The sequence below is a fragment of the Arachis stenosperma genome, chromosome 2, assembly GCF_014773155.1.
Source record: "Arachis stenosperma cultivar V10309 chromosome 2, arast.V10309.gnm1.PFL2, whole genome shotgun sequence".
Lineage (NCBI taxonomy): Eukaryota > Viridiplantae > Streptophyta > Magnoliopsida > Fabales > Fabaceae > Arachis > Arachis stenosperma.
In genome coordinates this window covers 13,982,718-13,999,833 of record NC_080378.1, presented here as the reverse complement: position 1 = coordinate 13,999,833, position 17,116 = coordinate 13,982,718, and the positions used below count along the sequence as shown (strand labels likewise).

General features: G+C 30.8%; 1 protein-coding gene across 1 annotated transcript; it reads left to right on the top strand.

Annotated features, from left to right (window-relative positions):
* Positions 1-10,514: 10,514 nt before the first annotated feature.
* Positions 10,515-16,844, top strand: LOC130960358 (probable aquaporin NIP7-1). The gene is made up of 5 exons (XM_057885739.1): positions 10,515-10,547; positions 12,004-12,228; positions 13,031-13,225; positions 13,330-13,391; positions 16,628-16,844. Exons 1-5 carry the CDS (start codon positions 10,545-10,547, stop codon positions 16,830-16,832), a joined length of 690 nt encoding a protein of 229 aa, XP_057741722.1. The 5' UTR covers positions 10,515-10,544; the 3' UTR covers positions 16,833-16,844.
* The last annotated feature ends 272 nt before the right edge of the window (positions 16,845-17,116 follow it).

Genomic DNA, 17,116 nt, shown 5'->3' with positions numbered 1-17,116 from the left:
AGAAAAACACACAAACTCATAGTAAAGTCTAGAAATATGAATTTAGTATAAAAACTAATGAAAACACCCCTAAAAATAATTAGATCATACTAAAAACTACCTAAAAACAATGCCAAAAAGCGTATTAATTATCCGCTCATCACTTGACAAGGATAAAAATAGAAAAGATGTGGATGAAACAAAGTATAGAGGAATGATAGGATCCCTCATGTATGTTACATCTTCTAGGCCGGATATTGTTCAAAGTGTGGGTGTGTGCTCAAGGTTTCAATCTTACCCTAAAGAATTCCATCTTTCGGCTGTTAAAAGAATCATTAGATACATTAAGGGCAGATGTGATCTTGGCTTGTGGTATCCAAAATCTAATGAATTTTGTGCAGTAGATTTTTGTGATACAAATTATGCGGGTGACCGAGTGGATAGAATAAGCACTTCTAGAATGTGTTGCTTTCTTGGAAACTCACTCAACATGTGATCAAGCAAGAAACAAGCCCAGCCGCTTTATCCACTACTGAAGCCGAATATATCTCTGCGGCAGCTTGTTGTTATCAGCTTTTATGGCTTAAAACTCAATTAGAGGATTACAAATTGAAAATCAATAGTATACCTTTGCTTTGTGATAATATGAGTGCTATAAACATTTCTAAGAATCTTGTACTGCACTCTAGAACTAAGCACATTGAAGTAAGATATCATTTTATTAGGGAACATATGCAAAAAGGTACTATTGATATCCAATTTGTGAAATCCAAAGAGCAACTTGCTGACATCTTCACGAAACCTCTGTGTGAAGATAGGTTTTGTTCATTAAGGAACAGTTTGGGAATGATGAATTTGAGTTTTGTTGAAAATATATGATTTCCATGCTTATGTTTGTTTTTGTCTCGTAGGTAGCAGGAAGACAAATCTGGACATATGATGAACAAGTCTTTTAGCAGGGGACAATGATCTTTGGTGCCTCTGAACTCAAGCCCAATCCACCACCTTTGAACCTATTCCATGATATAGGCCCATCTTTGATTTATTTTTTGCATCGTGCTTTTAATAAATTATTATTTTTTTAATTTATTCCTTTTCACATCATATCTTCAAAAAGGAAGTTCATGTCAAATCAAATTTTTTTCCCTTATCCTCTCCCACGTTTTAAGGAAAAGACTTTTCAGTTGTTTTTTTTATTTTTAATTTTTCTTCTTAAAATCATTTTTCATTAATTGTTGTGGCTTTGAATGAGATTCTCTTCATTAAGCATTTATTGTGACCTCTCTCTACCTTCGGCCTCTCTTCAACTTCTCCCTCTCCACTTCACTTCCTTCATCATGAGAAAAAGCTTGTCACACGCAGAAGCAGCCGAACCCCCATTATAAAAAAATCCTCCATCTTCCAAAGCTCCTCAATCCCACACTCACATTCACATTCACCCCAATTCGTCCTCTTCACCTTCCTCTCACTCAACAGATTCCATGGCACGTAAGGGAACCCATGCAAGGGCGACATTAAGGCAGGAAGCTGCTTCATCTAAGAGGAATACTAAGGGAAAGAATCAAGTCCCTGAAGAGGAAGAAGAACCACCACTTTCATTCCCACAACCATCACCACCACCTCGGCGTTCCACCCCTCGTCCCTCTAGTCGGTCTCAACGTACAAAGAAGCCAATCCTTCATGATACCAGAGAACTCTCAAACTTGGACTCATTGAACTCCAAAAACAAATATGGTAAAAACCACTTCCACTTTGATCCTGCCCGTTTCATATCTTGCGCTGCTTTTGAATTTCACTCTCAAGTTTTAGTGAATCGTCACCTTTGTGCTTCTTATGTGGTAAATCTGAAAAATCTTTGTGAAAAAGGAATTGATTTCATTGCATTTTTTATGATCTCAAATGGGCTCCTCTTTTCAAAATTCGAAAATCAGTTTATCCGAACTTGGTTCGAGAATTTTATGCAAATATGATGTTTCATGATGGTGTATTACATTCATATGTTAAAATGGTTCACCTCACTTTGAATCGTGATACTGTAAGTGCGGCTTTAGGGTACCAAGATGAAGGAGTCAGGGCGTACATGTCTAGTAAATGGGATAACCACATTGGTGTTTCCCTTCAAGTGGCCCTGACTCGAGTTTGTGAAAATTTCTCTGCTCTTGATGGCACAACTCTAACCCACAAGGCTCTCGGACCTATGCGAGCCTTGCTTCATCGTATCATTAATCATATTTTGATGCCTCAAAATGGTTCTTATCAGCGAGTTAATGTTTGTGATACCCTTGTCTTATTTGTTATTCTTAATTCTACATCCATTTCATTTGCATATCTTATGGTGAGACACATGTGGGACTATGTCCGCAGTTATAAGAAAGCAAATCTACCATATGAAATGTTTTTGACTTGCATCTTTGAGTACTTTAATGTAGATTTGAACAATGAGCCAGTTGAGAACAGGGTTTCCACCATTAAAGGAGGAGGTGTTCCCGATTCTGTTAAAGAAAAAAAGGGCAAAAGTTCAATGGCATCAATGTTATCTGATAGCAAAAGTGACCGTCTTTCTCCTGAATCTTCTAAGATATCTGAAACTATCAAGGATGTTCTGAATGAATTCTCCAACATGTCTAGTATGATGGTTAGGACCTACAAAGAGGCTCGGAAGCAAGCCTATGAAAATGAGAAGGCTTTGACCAAATGCCATGAAAGGGTTAATCTGCTGATTAAGAGCTTGGAGAAGGACATGGCTCATTCTGACGAAGAAGGCGATCATCTTGATTCTGATATCAATCTTTCTGATGTCTGAAAGATTTGCTCACTGCTCTTATGTTCTTGGACAATTTCTATTTTGCTGACTTTTTGGATTTTCACTTGAACTGTTTTATGTTTGGATGATTGTACTCAGTAACTTTGATACTCCTTTTATGTTTTAATATCAATATTATATCTGCATGGCATTGCTGTTTTATCAGTTTTGCAGGTTCCCTCCTTGATGACAAAAGGGGAGGAAAATTAAAAAGGGCTGAATTGAAAAATAGAATTGGGACTGCCAATCCAAAAAGGGCTGAATTGATAAATAGAATTGGGACTGCTAATCCAATATCCAATTCTTGTGCTCTGTTTTTTTAGCCCTTCTAACTATTGTTTCATGCCATTCTTTTGATACTCTATTTTGTGGATGAACATTGTGTTTTAGTGATTACCTGGATATGTTGCTTTATTGGCAGGAAACATATTTTTTGCTCGAATTTGAACATATTATTTTAAGCTATATATTGATCATGTGTTGGACATGTACTCTAAATGTATTATGTCATGCTCTGTTTTACAAGAAAATTTTTTTTAGCAGCATGTTATTAGAAATTGAGTGTTAAATTACTGATTGATAGAAGATATTTCTCAAGTACAAGCCTTTTTATGTCTCAATTTCTTAAAGTTCTATGTGTTGAATATATAATTTTTTGGAACTATTTAAGCATATTACAGGTACTGCTTCCATTGGATATATGCACACATTAAGAGGGAGCAATGTGATAAATTAAAAGGGGGAGGATTCGGCCAAATTCTTCAAAAGAGTGTTCTAAATCCTAATTATTTTTCAATTCATTATTTAATAATGTTTGTCATCAAGGGGAAGATTGATGAGTTTGGAAAACTTGAAATTATTGTAATGATCAGACATTATTAATCAAAAAAATTATTAATTCAATATTTGCTTTAAATTGGTGGTTTAATGTTGATGTTAGTGTGCAGAAAATTAAAACAAGTTTCCTACTTGGGCTAAAAAGAAATATAAGCCCAATGTGATGATAATGATCAGCCTTTGTACAAAAAATATTCCAAGCTATGTGGCTGAATGACTTAAAAGGAAAACAAAGCTATTTGGGCCAAGTAATATGTGAATAGCCCAAAACAAAATTGTTGAGAGACCAACAATCTCTTGGTCCGAAATTGAAGAGAGAAGAAATGGAAAGAGAAGTGATTTGGTTACCCATTCTCTTTTGATGGTGGAATTCAAATTTTTAATTAAATTGATTGCATGCATTGGTTACTAGAACACAAAATTCAATTTGATTAATTGCTCACATAGGTAACTGAAGTCCACTATTCAATATCATTTAATTTTTCATTCAATGCTTTGTTTCTTCTCTCTCTTTCTCTCTTTGTTGTTTTGGTTGTCACTTCACTCAGGAAAGAAGAGTGAACAAGTTATTAGAGAAAAAAGAAGTACAGAGAAAACAGTGAAGCTATGAAGAAGAAAAAGGCTAGCTTAATGATGGCCTTGGCAAAAGGAAGATCCAAAGCATAGTGTGGCTAAGATCTTTGCCATTGAAGGCAAGATTTCAAGAAGAAGCTTCAAGATTTCCATGCCAAGAATAGGAAAGATCCATCTCGGTCAGAGAAGAAGATCTTAGTGGGTAAAGCTCATTTCTATTTTTGTTCATCCAAGACAGAAGGTAGCTACTAGAGCTACGTGGAGGAAGAAGCAAATATGGAAAAGAAGGAGCTGTCAAGGATCAGAGGTTCATCAAGGGTCAGTGTTCTTTCTTGGAGCCAAAGTCAAGATCAAGGGCTCAGATTGAAGAAGCTTGATGAGAAGGGTTGAGAGAGGTACATGCATATTAATTTGGCTTCAATTTTCCCTCTCTCTTCTCTCTGTCCAAACTGCTGCAGTTTGTTGGAGAAGATGTTGGTGGCTTGGTTGAACCAGTTTCAACCTTGGAAGCTTCCCCTTCTATAATAAAGGTGAACGGCCAAAGGTTGAAGCAAGGAGAGAAAGCACAGAGTTCTCATAGCTATCCTAAGCTAACAGAGTTCTTCTCCTTCAATGAGTTTCATTTTGTTTTTTTTTTCTTTAGTGTTGTCTGTTTGAGTTTCATGGTAAAAGGCAAACAGAGTGAGGTTTGTAAGAAAAAGACAGTGAGAGGAAAAAGGCAGAGAGAGCAAAATTAAAGAAAAAGTCATAGATGTCTAAGAGTTTCTTTGTGCATCTGTTTGTTGTGTTTCATAATCCTGTGGGGATTTTCTTGCAAGTTGGGTTAGCACTTTGCAGTTGAAAGTTTGGTAGGTGTCCAAGTCAATTTCAGATTTGGGGATAGAATCTGAATTTGTCCCAGATAGGAATGGGTAGTTCCTAGGAAAGAATTGGTGTATGTAATTTGATGATTATAGTGAAATTCCGTCACAGTTGTGATGGAGATTGGATGTAGGCTGCATTGCACTTAGCAGCTGAACCAGGATACTTCTAAGTGTGATTCTCTCATTCTCTTCTAATCCTATTCTGTTTCTGTTGCGAAGGAGACAAAACTGAAAAACTTCTCCTAACCAGTTACGAGACAAAAAGAAAATGTCTCTTGACTTGTCATGAGACAAAAGCAGAAATATCTCCTAAAGTTTCTTTGAAAAAGCAGCAATTAATACTCAGCAAAAGAGGGGCTAAGATTCAACCCCCTTCTCTTAGTCACTAATTACCATCATACTATCTTAAAAGACTTTATTAGTAATTTTTTTAGATTAATATATTCGAAATATAAATTTTCAAAAATTTATTTGTTACTTTACTCTTATAAAAAAACCACTTTAAACAATATACACAAAGCTCTCAAATCCATATTCTTGTAATTTTTGTATTTGACTCATTATGTGGCACTTCACACGATAGTTAACTAGATAAGAGTGTCAAATGAACATGCTCATTTGTCTAATAAATCTTTCGTTAGATAAAATAGTCAACTCATTCATCTAAATAAATAGGTTAAAAATATCAAATCACTCTTTTTATCAGTAGATAGGACAAGTATGCAGATGACGGGTAAGTTGACTTATAAAAAATGTAATTTTTTTAAAATTAAATTTAAATTAAGATTTTGAACTTTTAATTTTCCACGGTCTATTTTTTAACTTTAAACAAGCGAAAATAAAAATCTAATCAAAGAACAATAATAAAAATAGAATAGATTTACAGATGTTTCAAAAAAACAAAAATGAAGGAATGATAGACATGATAAAAGGAGAGAAAGCGGGTTAATTGTGGTGGCATGTGAGAGGGAAAAATAAGGAGAGGAAATGAATTTCGACTTTTATACTTAAAAAAATGAGAAACTATAAAGGAACAATGTTTTTTTAACAACACAAATAATATGTTAAAAAAAATTTTAATTTTAAAAATTTAAATTTTTGAATTAATTAAGTTTAGTCATAATAAAAGAAAAATTAATTTTAATTTTAAAAATTAACTTTTGAATTAATTAGGTTTAATCAAAATATTAAATTCTTTTTTTTGTCACAAATACTTTCTCGCAATCCTATGCCATTGTCGTTGCTGCTGTATCGCGACCTCGGTGCCCCCGCCAGTTGCTGTCTCGTTACTTTTTTTTATTAATTAAGTCGGATATTCATTTTACTATGTATGCGAATGGTTCTTTTCATTCTAAAGTGGATGTTTATTTGGGTATACCGTTGGTATTTTATATTTTTACTTGATTTGCTTGATTTTGCCTGCACATGCTCCGCAAGATGTTCATTTTACTATTTAAGCGGATGGTTCTTTTCACTAAGATGTAGATTTTCATTATTAAACACCACTCAAAGAAAACTTCCAATCTCTTCTCCCTCCAATATATGGTTTGAAAAAGGAAACAAGTACAAACGCGATAAAAACACAAGAGACTCGCGGTGGGAAGGGTGGTGGCGCAGTGACAGACCGGGTTGGGTTTAGCCGTTGAAAACGCACGGGGAGGACGATCGACGCTGGTTCAAGGCTGCAGCAGCGACCACGCTGGGCAGAGACGCGGCATTGGGGAGGATGCAACTTTGGGGAGGATGCTGGGCAAAGGTGTGTCGAGATAGTGACGAAACAGAAAAAGAGAAGGTGGCTTCGTTGCGGTGACAACAATGAATGTGGCACTAAGAAGCTTCGTGCCGGCGATGAGCGTGTCACAGGAGCTGTGGTGGTGGAATGGTTGTGGTGAAACTAGGGTTTAGGATAGGTAAAGGTGAAAATAAGTAAAAGTGTTATTGGGCCTGCGGGTATAGTTCGTTGTTCACAACTCTTGTTGTCTACCTAGTGAAATTATAAAAAAATTACTAATCCACTAGACTGATTCGGCTCATCAAACACTACAAGTTAAGCAACACGAATTTGGTGTATTTTCTATTTTAGCGAGCTTGTTTGTTGAGTTAAGTGAGTCGATCCAGCTAATCGTGACACATTTGTAGTTATAGGGCTATATACAAACTTCTTTACCTGCCAAAGGAAGGCTTTGATAAAGTTTATTAGAGAGGTATTTGTATTTTTTTTTTCTTTAAAGCATAAATATTCTACTTTATATTTGGTAAATTAAAAAGATTAATTTTAATGGTGTAAAAGAATTTTATACATACGTCTAATTATGTGATCTCACGCCAAAAAAAAAAAATTATCTTTTTATATTGATCGCATTAATACTTAATAGTCATCCAAAGTATAATTGGACGAATATATAAAATGTTTCATATTATCAATACATTAAAATTTAATCCTTTACAAAAGAATTAAGTGTTTTGCATATTTTATTTGAGTTTAGAGATCTATGTTCAATTCTCATATCTCTTTGAAAAGCAAATGATTTCTTCAAAATCCTCTCTTTGATGCTATTCTAAAGTTCTTTGGTCACTTGGAGAGTTAGCATGGCCATCAACCTAGCAAGGTAGCGATGGCCTTCCCTCTCCCTTTCTCACCCTTTTCTTCCCCCACCCACTACTTCTCCTCTCACCCCTCCTTTCTGTTCTCACTTTCTCCTTTTCTCTTACGTCTATTTCTTCAATTCCACCATCTTTTTCTTCCTCTCTTTGTTTTTTGTTACCTCCTTCATTTTTTCTTTCATCTTTAATAACACTTTGTGATGTGTTTTTTTTTTTTTGCTCTTTCTGTGGTATTTTATTTCTCCTTACCTCCCTCCTTTTTATGAGTGGATGTATATTGGTGCAGATTGTTCAGATCTAGAATAAAGATGCATTGAAGATTGTTTTTTATTCATGGAAATACTTTTAATTTAAGAAAGGATTCAATTTAGTTATAAAAAAATGATATCTCACAATGTTGTAATATTTTTTATGTAGATTAAGAAATTAAAGAGACTCCAATTTATCTCTATTTCTATTGATTAAAATTCATTATCATCGAATATCGGACTTCCACTCAACTTTTAGTTTAATATAAAGAAAGCAACTTCGCTAGGGAGACAATGAAAAATCTTGACAATGTGAATAGTGGGCTGGTTATTTATCCCTAGAGGGGTAAAAAACGAAAACCACTCCGCAAATTACACTAAATCTAAAAACTCTCATTCAGTTATTTCACAAAAATAATCATCCAAACCATAATTACAAATAATTTCACCCCCAAATCCTTCTTCCTCCCCGGCTGGCAGCCACCCCGGACGTTCTTCACCTAACCATCCCACCTCAGTGGCGTCAGAGACACCATCACCATCCATTAGCTTCGACTCCAGCCCACCCCCTCTCTCGCGTGCGTCTATTTTCGTCGCCGACAGCTAATAGCTCGGATGGATGCCACCTTCTCGTCGCGAGTCTCTGTGTCATCCGCCAGCAACCCGCATCGAGGAAGGCCTTCGTCGTTCTCGTCACGCGTCCCTGGTGCCTAGATCACTGTTGTCTCCTGTGCCGGTACCCAGCCTGTAGGTCGCGTCCTGCCACCGCCGCCCTAGCATCTCTGACCGTCGAACTCGTGACAACTGAACAGGTCACCCCCGTTGCTACTAGGCACCCACCCCATCCATCATTGACCTGCTACTGGACGGACACCAACTCGCAGCAAGGCTTGTTCTTCCATTGTTGTTTTAACAGAACCCATTAAGCCCCAAAAAATAACCATATACGTAAACAGTAAAAATAACCATCCGACTAAGTATAGAAATGAATATCCGACATCTGTGATAAAAAAAATCATCTAATTACTCACTAAAACGACCATTTGCATACATAATGGTGCGTTGGTGGGCTGTGTGATAGACGCAATGTGGGCGAAGGAGGTGTCTTCGTCGGACGTTCGCGGACAATTGGGCGGTTTCGGCTAATGTTTTAGGCGTCGGAGAGGAGAGAGTGAAAGAGAATGCGCGAGAGGAAGGCACTGCAGGACGGAAATCACACGCGAATAAAGGAAATTATCGTATATATAACTGCACCATTTACAAATTCTTATTTTTTTAAAAATTTAAAATTTGAAATTATTAAAAATTATTTAAATTAATTATCGTCTGATTTTAATTTTTTTTTAATTTTATTGTTCATATTGTTCACTAAACTCAATGTCTCCTTATACTTTCTCTAATTTAATTTTCTTTGTAGACCTAGATCTAATGCTTTCCGTTATCTGTAATTATCGCATGGTTATTCTATGAATAACATGCTTCTTCTGTAAATATATATATAGATTAAAAGAGTAGTATAATTTCATATTAATTTATTTAGATCACATAGCAGGTTGAATTTTATAATATTTTTATTTTCATTATATGTTGCAATTCAAAAAGTATAAAACATTTTCTCTTTGGCCCATAACGCTTTTAAGCTCTTTTTCCCTTTTGTGGATTAGCCCAAATCTTTACAGAGAGCATTAAATATTAAATATTTTTTGTCTAAATAAATTTTTGGTTTTTATATCATAATTTTTTATTTTTATAAATTTTTAATTTCACTTTTAGTTTTGGTCCAGGAAAATTTATAAGTTTTTTTAATTTTATTTTAGTTTCTATCCTTGATTTATTCCATTAAGTACTGATGTAATAGGTTAAATAATGACATAATAAGCTAAAATATTGATACGGCAATATTTAATATATCAGGTCAGGAATAATTAGATAATATTAAAATTATAGATATTAAATTAAAGAATAACATAATTTTAAATTATTATCTTTCTAATATTTTTAATATCAAACAAAATGCTAATATCATAGTGATGAGAAAGTGGTTGAGATCTAGCTTTTAGTTTGGATTCTACAGAGTCATCAAATGAACAGAAAAAGGGTAATAGCTATGATCATAAAAAGATTTTTTCTTACACTTGTAGGAAAGTAATGGTTAACTTTCTTAGATTGAAGCAGTTAATAAGCACAAATTGCTCTCCTTTTCTAATATTCTAATAACACTTCACTACCACATAACACATGAACCGTGTGTTAATGCCTTTATAAGATGCCAAAAAAGTGTGATCAACAAAAAATTCCCAACAATAGTTAAACTGAACTATTCTAAGGTACCATGTTCTGTTCTTATTGCTTTCACTCACATTAAGCAAGGACTTTATTATGTAGTGTAGTTTTTTTTTTTTTTTTTTTTGGAGGACTATAGTTTTGTTGATCATAATAATAATTAATATGGCAGACATGTATGAGAATCAAGCATCTCCTGATGTCTCAAATTATGCATCAAGTAGTGGAATCTCTTCTGGGGATGATAATAAAGGGATTGGTTATAGAGCTGCAAAATCAAAGCATTTATATCTTTTGGGTAGCAATTCTTGGTTTCAATGCTTTCCCTTCAAAATTGATCTCAATTTTGTTCGTATGGTAAGTCAATATTCAAGCTTTCTATGTTTATTTAGAGTTAGCAATCTCATCATCATTTTGTGGTAAATCTTCCGAAGTAATCTTAGCACAATTTTATTTCAACATACATAGTTGTATTGCATAATACTGTATGATGTATTTTGGAATTAGATTTAGATGTATATGACAAACGAAGAATTTAAGTAAGGATGACAATGCAACTCATTTTTATATTCATGGATACAGGGACGGACTCCGGGGCAAGTAGTGGCTTGGCCCAAAAAATTTTAAACTCATTTGAGATTATAATAGATGCATTATATAGAGTAAAATTTAATAGTGTAATAATAATAAAAAGAGTTATTATTCATCATGTATTAGAGTTTAAATTTCTCTATATACATTTATATTATTTGTATTTTTTATTTGATTTAGAGTTCTTTTTACATTTGTTTTTTTAAATTAATTTTAACATCTATAATCATATAAAAAATACTTTAATATTATTTATAACAATATTATTCTTTTTTTAATTTACAATTTAGTTGTTTCTTTTTTATTATTTTTCTACTAGTTTTTACTCCTATTATTATATAAAAATACTTTAGTATATTTTAAATTCACACAACAAAATTGTTAGTGGAATTTATTTATATTATTTTATGTCATATTTTACAATGATATAAAACATAAAAATTTAATTCGCTGCACATAAATACTTACTAAAGTAAATTAATTAACAAAATATTTAAAATAAATAATTTTATATTTTGTTAGATGCAAAATCATAAAAAATTATAAAAAAAATTATAAAGACGGAGATAATTCTTTTATTTGACAAATATTCATTAATTTTTTAATTAAAAAATTAATTATGATTATATGACATAATCATATATGACATTATATTTAATTATACAAGATTTTAATTTTCGACCCTTCCATTATTAGATTCTTAGATCCGTCCTGCATGGATATCCATTCTCTCCCTACTCGATTGAGATGGATCATAAGAGGGTGAATTTTGAGTGGAGTGGGTTTTTGTTTGGGACGAAACGGAGTTATAGGCAAATTGTATACCTGTCCCTATATATATATATATATATATTATATATATATATATAATATGAAAGCTAATATACATAATAAATAATATAAAATTGATAAAAAAAATTTAATTTAAAAAATTATAAGAACGAATAAAAATGAGACAAGTATTTACATAGTTTAGGATACAAAATTTTATTATATGTAAAAATATAACTGCCACTCTAGCTGCCTTTTTTTTTTCGAAGTTAGATAGAAAAAGAGATTTAGGAAGGGAATGACTTAGCTATTCACTATTTCCAACTATGGCTAAGTCCAATACTATTAATTGAAAAATTAGCCTATTATGCATGTTTTATATTTACATAGTTATATGTATTATGAAAATCAATGTGATTGGGTTTTGAATGTTTTTGTTACATGTATAAAGGTGATGGCAGAGGTGATTGGAACATTTATTTTGATGTTCTGTGTAAGTGGAATAATAGCAAGCACAAAATTCCAAAGTGGTGAAGTGGGGCTTCTAGAGTATGCAGCCACAGCAGGATTAACAGTGGTTGTTATCATCTTCTCCATAGGACCAATTTCTTGTGCACATGTCAACCCAGCTGTCACAATTGCCTTTGCCACAATTGGTCATGTTCCATGGTACAAGGTACTAAACCTTAAAAACATTCTATCACTTTCAAATTTTTATAACTTCACTCAATTTTTAGTTTCATCCTTGTAGTTTATATATTTGTGATTAAGACTTTATATATAAGAAAAGTTTTCGAGACAAACCTTATATTATATTATATCTATGGTTTTTAGAACTAAATCAAATTATTCAAATTAATTAAAAATCAGAAATCAAATTGAAATTCGGGATAAAAATTGGTTGAGTCAATCAACCAAAATTAGAAAAATCAGGTAAAAAAAAAAAACCAATTAAAATTTTGATAAATCGGTCAAATCGATTTGAACTTTTACAAATTAATCAGTTTAAAATAAATAATAAAATACAAAAATTTATTTTTAAGAATATATATTATACAAAAATATATTACTTTATTATATTTAGTTCAATTTCGATTAAATTATGATTGAACTTTTAAATTTTTAAATTTTTAAATTTCTAACTCTTTCTATTCGAGTTTTGAAAATCTTGTGTAAAAAAATTTGAGATAAGATTTCTCCGTTGTTAAGAAAAATTCATATAAAATAGTAATATATCATTCGACATACAAATTTGGTCACAAATTTTATATTAAAGAAACTGGACCCAAACACATTTATACAATATGATAATTTGATTAGAAAATTACTTCAATGAAAATTTTTATACAAGATATAAGAATTTGATTATAAATTTTTAAACTATAATAACCTAAATAAAACCAAGAGAATATACCCCGTTAAAATTCAGGTAGGTAGCATAATTTATTCTTTTTTGTTTATTTTGTTGAACTGAACAGGTTCCAATTTACATAATAGCACAGATAGTAGGTTCTATATTTGCCACATTTATAGGTAGCCTTGTTTATGGCATAAAATCAGAGGTTATGATCACAAGGCCAATCCAAGGTTGCAACTCTGCATTCTGGGTTGAACTCATTGCAACTTTCATCATCATGTTCCTTGTTGCTGCTTTGACATCTGAGTATGAATCAGTAAGGATTACATAATTAAATTATTGATTAAGTTCTTTAATTATTAAACTCTTTTACATTTATCTACAATAAGCTGAAACTTAAGACAAAAACTATTTATGCAGGTTGGGCATTTATCTGGCTTTGTTGCTGGAATTGCAATTGGTCTTGCTGTACTAATCACAGGGTAATTAACTATAAATTATTAACAAATTCTTCTTTTTGCTCCCTATTTTTGGTTAAATTACTTTTGAGATCCTTTAATTTTATTCAAATTTCAATTAGGTCTATATAATTTAAAAACTTGTGATCAATTTTGTTGTCTATATAAAAATTAGGATAAAGTATAATTTTTATTCTTAACGTTTGTGGATTTTTTTTTTCAAAAATACTCTTAACATTTAAATTTGATACAATTTTATTTGTCCTAACGTTTTTTATTCATTTAATTTTGTTATTAACGTTTTTGCTTTGCGTCAAAACTATCCTTAAAAGTTTTTAATTTTGTCTCTAATATTATACATAGAGTTAACACTCACGAATAATTTTAACATAAATAAAAAACGTTAGAGACAAAATTAAATACAACTAACAGAGATATTTTTTAAAAGAAAATTGTAAACATTAGAGATAAAAAATATATTTTACCCTAAAAATTATTTTAATCAAATTTGATCCTGTGAGTTAAATATTTCAATTCAAACCACTAGGTTGTGCCAAGTGCAAACATTTTTTTTTAACTATATCTCTATGGTTTGAAAATATGGTAATCAAAGTATCAAACCCTATTCTGAAACCCAAATGAAAAGTTGAATAAAAACTTTTTTATAGTATAGGGATGGAATAAAAAATTTAAACAGGAAAGATTCTGGGATTGATTGAGAAAATATTTATTTGATATGGAGAATTAATTATAAATAATTAATCTATATAGATAATCGACTTATAATTTTATAATAAATTTAAATACAAAATCTTAATCGATAGAAAACAGTTAAAAGTTAGTTAGAATTATAGAGATTTTCAAAATAATTAAATTAATTTTATTTAAAAATATTATGTATATACTAAAAATTAGTCATTATGACTGCATTTAATTTTGAGAACAGGACAAGATACAATAAAACACAAAGGACAGAAACATAAAAATTAAAATTTTTGTATTTTGTTCGGTGATAAACTAAAATAAATAAAAAAGTATAGGTAGACAATGAAAATATTAAACAATGTGAACAATAGATATATCGGATGTTTAATTCACTAGGTGTACGGATGGTTATTCTAATATTAAGATTTAGGTGAGTAATTTGGAATGTAGTGTATTTTTACTTAAATTTGGCCAATTTTAGGACCCGTTGTTCATGTTGTTCAAAAAAATCATTGGCTACCTAGCATAATCCAAAACAAATTATAAAAGTTTGATTTATTCTTATTTTTTTTTCATTCAAAAGATTTGGAAAGAAAATATAATGATAAAAAATATAATAAAAAAAATTAACAAGAATAATAAAAAAATAAAAATAAGTTGTATCTTTTATTAGTGTCTTTGAATCTTTTCTAGCAGGTTGAATATAAAATATACTAATTCAGTGTATCTAGACACAATATCTTTATGCGTATCTCATCTGTCAAATACGATTTTATATTTCTATACAGGGACGGATCTAAGTATAGAGGTGTGGGGGCAAGCGCCCCACTATAATTTGGAATTTTTTTTAGTAGTATATGATAATAATATTTATTTGTCCCCATTAAATTATTAAATTTGACCCCACAATCATTTTTTATTCAACTTTTGGTATTTAATCATCAAATTTAAAAATTTTATATTAGATATTCGTTAGAATGATCAATCCTCAGATTTAAATGAAATTAGTGTTTTTTTTTTAAATTAACTCAAAGAAATATTATTTATCTTCTTTTCAAATTAGCTTTAATTTTTGTGTAGCAACTGTATTAATTGAAAGAACTTTTGTAACTATGAATATCAATAAGAGTCGGCTTCTAATTGTGTTGGAAAGTGAATTTCTAAATAATTATTTAGTAATATATATGGAAAGAGAGAAATTTCGATGGTAGTGTTAAAGAGAAAAATTACTTAATTTTTTAAAAATATAAAACTTAAAATAATAAAATTTTAAATTATATATTATTATTTAAATTACTATTTTAGTGTTTTAATTTGTATATTAGATACTTTAAAGGCTAATCATATTTTACAATAATAAAATATAATCATAATAATAATTATGCTATATATAATAAAAAATAATTATCTATTAAAATATATATTAAAATATAAAATACACAATAAAAATAAGTTAAATAATATATGTATTTATACATAGATATATAGTGATTAATAGATAATTTAATATTTAATTTTTTTATACACATATTATTTTTATTATAAAAATTATTACTATGTTATATAAATTTTGCCCCCACAATTAAAATTTTCTGGATCCGTCACTGTTTCTATATCACTATCTTAATGTCCCATGCTACTAAATGAATGCAGCTTATATATTTATTTAGAAGTGTCAATTTAACCCTAAATCCTAAGGACTAGTCTCAAACTCGCACACTAAAGCCTCGACCCTATACTAATTATATCTTCTAAAACGTCTTTATCAAACCTAATTCACAATAATCCTTAAATAAAAAGATTAAACCCGATAGTTTAAGAGTTGATTTTAAATTATTTAAAGACTCAAGATACTCATCTAATGATAACGATCAACTCTAAACAGCTACCGATCCAACTTAAATGATTTATGGATCTTAATTTATTGAGCTGCTCTCGACCAACTAGGATTACTTGTTAGTCGCTTAACACTTTGGTCGATCGACTTTAGGTAGATCATTTGCTATTTTCGATCGAACAAATCACCAATCGTCTATGTCGATTTTGGTCGACACTCGGCCGACTACAATTGACTTCAAATAATATAGAATAGAAAATGATAAAAATATGATAATTTTAAATAATTTATTAAGTATAATTAATATAAAATAAGAGATCAAAGTATAAAATAAAAAATAATAATAAAAGAACTAACATTAGAATTAATCCTGTGCACTCTAAGTCCTATAAAATTTTGGGCTATGTTGGATTTTTTAAAACATGATTTTTTTTTTTGAATTTTTTTATCCAAATCCATATGGCCAGCGCCAAAATTTTATAGAAAGATTTTATTGACATTTCAATATTTATATATAAATATATATATTTTTTAATTTTAATATATATTTTATATTTTAATATAAAATTTATAAATTGTTTGTGTATCTATAACATGATTGATTTTAAATTTTTAATAACATATACTAAATCTTATCTTATTAGATAACATCCGCTCTATACATAGTAGGTTTTATTTAAATAACAGAGTGCTCTGTTTTTTGTGTGTGGAATTGAAGGCCTGTGTCAGGTGGATCAATGAACCCTGCAAGATCATTAGGACCAGCAATTGTTTCATGGAAATTCAAGGACATTTGGATATACATGATAGCACCAAGTGGTGGAGCCATAGCAGGAGCTCAAACTCTTCGTTTTCTTCGCCTTAATAAGGACCAACCTTGCAACACCGATGTTGGTCACGCCATATCCTATTGTTCAAGTTAGTAAAATAATAAAAAAAACCAAGCTAATGAAAGAAAATTAAAGAAGGTGAATTGTTGATTGTAACCCTGTTTTTGTGTCCCTAGGGAGAAATGGAAATGGACCCATGATTTTGGTGGTAGAGAAAAATTGGAGCTTGTTATCTGAAAGAGTAGAAGGGTTCAGACAAAGATATGTCTTAGGAAAAAAAGGGAATACCACATGATCATGTGGATCCCAATGTTTAATTAATTACTATTTTATTTTTTTAATTACTATTTTATTATCATAGGTTGCCGTTGAAACAT

Excerpts from the sequence above, each read along its gene's own strand:
- LOC130960358 (XM_057885739.1), top strand. Across the intron at positions 13,226-13,329 it reads TGACATCTGAGTATGAATCA|GTTGGGCATTTATCTGGCTT; the intron begins GTAAGGATTACA and ends CTATTTATGCAG. Across the intron at positions 13,392-16,627 it reads CTTGCTGTACTAATCACAGG|GCCTGTGTCAGGTGGATCAA; the intron begins GTAATTAACTAT and ends GTGGAATTGAAG.